At 53.8% G+C, this 5,086-nt stretch overlaps 1 protein-coding gene across 3 annotated transcripts in view; it reads left to right on the forward strand.

Annotated features, from left to right (window-relative positions):
- Positions 1-5,086, forward strand: part of Prkd2 (protein kinase D2) — a 25,156-nt gene that overhangs the window by 14,105 nt on the left and 5,965 nt on the right. For all 3 annotated transcript variants that reach the window (XM_023704527.1, XM_023704528.1, XM_023704529.1), the window contains 3 exons: positions 381-498; positions 1,371-1,448; positions 3,185-3,437. In XM_023704527.1, coding sequence (XP_023560295.1) covers positions 381-498; positions 1,371-1,448; positions 3,185-3,437 — 449 coding nt within the window. The remainder of the gene's footprint in view (positions 1-380; positions 499-1,370; positions 1,449-3,184; positions 3,438-5,086) is intronic.

Raw genomic sequence — 5,086 nt, forward strand, 5'->3', positions numbered from 1 at the left:
AAACCCAGCTCGTAGCAGAAGAGTCCCCTTCTGTTCTGAGCTTCGTGGCACATACCTGTAATCTCAGCACCGGGAAGGCTGAGGCAGGAAGATTACTGCAAATTTGAGGCTAGCCTGGGCTACACAGTGAGTTCAAAACCAGCCTGCACTGCATAGCAAGACCCTCTCTCAAGAAAAGAAAGAAAAAAGAAAAAAAAAAAAAAAAAGAAAGAAAGAAAGAGTGCTCTTCCACACTAGGAAATCTGGAAGATGACAGTCCCATCCTCTTGCCACTGCAGACTTTTCCTGTACTGGGAATTGAACCCAGAGATGCCCCTTGTGGCTCCAGGCAGCATGCTCATTTGATACGTTTGGTACATCGCTGCTTTTGCCCTTTGCAGCTCCCTGGGCTACATTCCCCTGATGAGGGTGGTGCAGTCAGTGCGGCATACGACGCGGAAATCCAGCACCACGCTGCGTGAAGGGTGGGTGGTTCATTACAGCAACAAGGACACCCTGGTGAGTGCGCACTGGGGCCCTTGGGTGGTGGCGAGGCCTGAGCAGGGGGCGGGCGTGTAGTCTCAGTGAGTGGAGTCTGGGCAGGGCTGCAGGCCGGGCTGGAATGAGAGGTGTACATTTTAACTATGGAATGAGGGCTGCTCCCAAGGAATGAGTTGAAGAGCAAGGCCAAGAAGGGGTGAAAGTCGGATGTAGTGGCCCGTGCCTGTAATCCCAGAACTTGAGAGGCTGTACCTCAGTACTTCAGGGTCACTGAGTTCGAGGTTAACCTGAGCTACATAGTAAGTTCCATTCTAGCTGAACTACTTTCAAAAAGGCTGGGGAGATAGCTCAGTAAAATAAGCGCTTGCCTGACAAGCACAAGGGCCTGAGTTCAATCCCTGATTCCACAAAAAAAAAAAAAAAAGGAGAAGAAGGGGTGGCGGTAAAAGCCCGAGTTAGAGAGGGGGCTAAAGTGAGAAGAAATGGAGTGAGGCCTTTATTTAATGAGAACTGACTGGGAGGTGATAAAGTGTGACCAGGAGGGATGAGGGGGAGACTCAAAGGATAGAAGAGGGCTTGCAGTGATGGGGCTGGGTCCGCGCAGGCACAGGCAGGAGACTGGTGTGGGGCACGGAAAAGGTCAGGAAGAGAGGCAGAGGAGCCCCGGCCGAGGGTGCCCTTCAATTAGAGGGGCTATGGGGTGGGGCTGGGTGGTGGGGCTAGACCTGGGAGGAGCAGGGTTATTTATAGTGGGTGGGGCCGGCTGGAGGGGGGATAGAACCTGGAGGGGGCCAGCGTTGGGGTGGAGCTTGGCTGGGGAGAGCCTAGGCCAGAAGGCAGTGCCCCAGGACACCGTGTCACCCTCGCTGTCCCAAACCTGTCTCCATCAGAGGAAGCGGCACTACTGGCGCCTGGACTGTAAGTGCATCACGCTGTTCCAGAACAACACGACCAACAGATACTACAAGGTGGGTCTTGGGGCCCCAGCTCCTTACATGGCCTCGGGTTAGACCACCCAGCTGCTGGAGTGGGTTAGACCACCCACTCGGCCTCTGGCACATTTGACTTCAGCCCTGCAGCCTTCCATCCTGGGGGCCTGGGAAAGTTGACTTTACCTCCCTGTGCCTCATCTCTCAGCTGGAAAATAAATGCCTCAAATACCAGCACTCACTTCTGCTGGGTGTGGAGCCCTGGCCTTTCATCCCAGGACTCTGGGAGCCAGAGTCAGAGAGGATCGCAAAATCGAGCCCAGCATGTGTCATACTTTAGCCACTTAGTGAAACCTTGTTACAAAATAATAAAAAGGGGGCCAGTGAGATAGCTTAGCTGTCTAAAGCACCTGCTTAGGCAGGCACAGGGGACCACAGTTTGATTTCTGTACCACATGCTGTGCCAGCCCCACCCTGAGGGTGGGCTGAGCTGCCCACCCCCCCCAAAAAAAATAAAACAAATAAAAGGTTAGGGAAATAGCTCAGGATGAAGGCTCTGGGTTCAATTCCCGGTATTAGGAAAACAGAAACTCCAGTGAGTTCAGAGATAATGGACATAAATAACTAGCTTAAGGCTCAGCCACTTCTGAGTGATACTGCTGTCCCAGCCAGTCTACGTGGTGGGTGCTACCACCAGGCTCCCCAATGGGTCTTCACAGCCAGTCCTTTTCCCCCCGTAGCTGCCAGAGGCTTTTCTTTTGTGATATCAAGGCATGGATGAACTATACAAGTCGTCTGCCACCGAGCCACACCCTCAGACCTTTTTTATTTATTTTTCTTTCTTTTTGAGACTGGGTCTTACAAAAGTGCCCAGACAGGACTCTAATTTGGTAATCCTCCTGCCTTGGCCTCCCAGTGCTGGGATTATAGACTTGCACCACTGTACCCAGTTGGGCTGAGGCAAGAGGATAGTCTGGTGCTCGATGTCAGTCTAGGTTACATTAAGGGACCCTGTCTGAAAAACTAAATAAATTGCAAAGCTGACAAGTTACCCAGGTTGGGCTTGAACTTGCAGTCTTCCTGGCTTAGCCTCTCTCTCAGAGCGCTGGGATTCCAAGCAAGCACCACCATCCTGGCTTTCTCGTTCCCTCCTTTGTCTTTCAGCGCTGTCCCTCCCCAGCCCTCACTGTGGCCCCTGCAGCTGCCTTCCTGGTCTCTTGTGTCCACTTCTTCCTGTCCCATTCAGCTATCACACAAAGCCCCAGGATGCCCCCCTTTAAAACTCTTCAGTACCTCCATGTGGCCCGCAGGCAGAGCCCAGGCTTCTTCTTGGGGCCCCCAGGGTGCTATATGGCCTTATTTCCTTCATTTATTCAGGGGCTTTTATCAGCACTTACTGTGTGCCAGGTGATATCCTGTGCAATGCGGGTGCAGCACATCCTTTGACCGCAGGGCCTCTACACCTGCTGCTTCCTCTGCTTCTTCTTTTTGCGGAACTGGGGATTGAACTCAGGCCCTTGCACTTGCCGCGGAAGCACTTATTCCACTGAGCCATCTCCCCGGTCCCAAGAACTGAGCTAAGGGGCAGGCCCCCTTCCTCTGCTTCTTGCATGATGACCTTCTTACTCTCGGCTCTCTGCTTCAGCCTCTGACCACTTCCTACAAACCAGGCCTTTCACTGACCCTGGCTTCTATGCTACCCGTGAGAGAGCAGGAGAGCCTCAGGGCCTGTCTGGAGTCCTTTCCTCATCTTCGATCCTTTCATGTCCCACCAGGAAATTCCATTGTCAGAAATCCTCTCGGTGGAGCCGGCTCAGAACTTCAGCCTTGTGCCACCAGGCACCAACCCACACTGCTTCGAGATCATCACTGCCAATGCCATCTACTTTGTGGGCGAGACGCCTGGTGGGGCCCCGGGTGGACCGAGCGGGGCCGAGGCCGCCCGGGATTGGGAGATGGCCATCCGCCAGGCCCTGATGCCCGTCATCCTCCAGGACGCACCCAGTGCTCCAGGCCATGCACCACACAGTATGTCCCTACCTGTGTCCCTGGGAGGGTGGATCCTGAGCAAGGGAAGAACCAGGAGGGAAGGGGGGCTCAGCTTCTGGACTCAGCAAACCCAGGTTCAAGCCTCTGTTAGGCCTCTGAGCCGCTGTGCCTACCACTCCTTTCAGAGCTTCACCCAGGCATTGATCAAGCCCCTTCTTTGTGCCCAGGACCTGTCTCATAATCTAGCAATCCCCTACCCCAGACAGTAATAACTCAGACGGGGCAGGACTGGGATGGGGAAGCCAGGGAGCCAGGTGTGTGTGACCCCACCTGAGTATTCAGGTGGGCCTCCTGGGGAAGGCCACATGCGTATTGGAACTAGAAGGCAAAACACGTCAGGTAGAGGCAAGCAGTGACCACAGAGTATCAGATTCCCACCTCTGCAGCCTGTTATCCAGTGTGGGTCCCCTACAAACAGCAGGGGTGTGCCGAGTGTGAAGGCGCACAGCTATAAACCCAGCACTGGGGGCAGCTGAGGCGGGAAGATCAAAAGTTTGAGCTCTGCCTGGGCAACTTAACTGTTTGTTTTTGGTTTTTTTTCCCATAATTTTATTGAGAAACAAATAGCAATGAGACAGTTTCTAACCAAATTGGTATAGGACAGTTTCAATAATTAAGCTTAACTTTTTGAGACAGGGTCTCACTATGTAGTGCAGGCTGGCCTTGAGCTTTCTAGGTAGCCTGGGTTGACGTCAAACGTGTGTTGATCCTCCTGACACAGCCTCCCCAGTACTGGGATTACAGGTGTGCCACCAATTTAGACTCTGTCTCAGATATTCAGACAGTGACCAGGGGCTATAGCTCAGTGTGAATACCCTGGATTCTGACATTTGCTGGGGTAATCTGACATGGGCCAAGGAGCAACCCTGGAGCCAAATGCAGGATGAGGATTTATCATTCCTGGGACAGCACACGCAGGGGCCGGGCTCAGGCTGCAACAGAGCCTGCTGTAGTTGAGACCTAGCAGGGAGGCAGTGTGATGGGAAACACAACAGAGGCTGCAATCAGAGGTGGATGAAGAGCCGGACTGGGTCTTTAGGCCACTGAAGGAGCCCAGGCTTCCTCCTGAGGGCACTGGGAGGGCTGTGAGATGGGGAGGCACAGGGCAAGGACTGTGCTGTAGCAAAACCCTTCTGGTTCCTGGGGAGGGTGGACCGGAAGGGGCAGGGCTGGGGCACAGAGAGCAGGGGAGAGGCCAGGAGTGGTGAGCTGGGCCGGGCGGCAGTGGAGAGGTGGAGTGGGGCACAGTCAGGCCCTGGGGGATCTGAGGTCTAGGGCTCACGTTCAGGGCAGGTTGCTGGAATCCCTTTAGACGTTCCCTCTAAGCCTCAGTTTTCTTCTCTGGAAAATGGGATCCATATGGGTTTCATGGCAGAGAAAATGGGTAAAATGCTCAGTGTGTGGTTGTTAGGTCACTTTTTGGGGGTTAGGGGTCATTGGAGATGGAACCCAGGGCCTTCCCAGTGAGCTGCATCCGCTTCCCTTGCTTAAATTTGTAATTTTGCTGGGCATGGTGGTGGGTGCACACCTGTAGTCCCAGCACTAGGGAGGCTGAGACTGGAGGATTGTCAGGAGTTCAAGGCTAGCCTGAACTATGTAGAGAGATCCTGTCTCAAAACAAACCCCCC

The sequence above is a fragment of the Octodon degus genome, unplaced genomic scaffold (assembly GCF_000260255.1).
Source record: "Octodon degus isolate 3935 unplaced genomic scaffold, OctDeg1.0 scaffold00197, whole genome shotgun sequence".
Lineage (NCBI taxonomy): Eukaryota > Metazoa > Chordata > Mammalia > Rodentia > Octodontidae > Octodon > Octodon degus.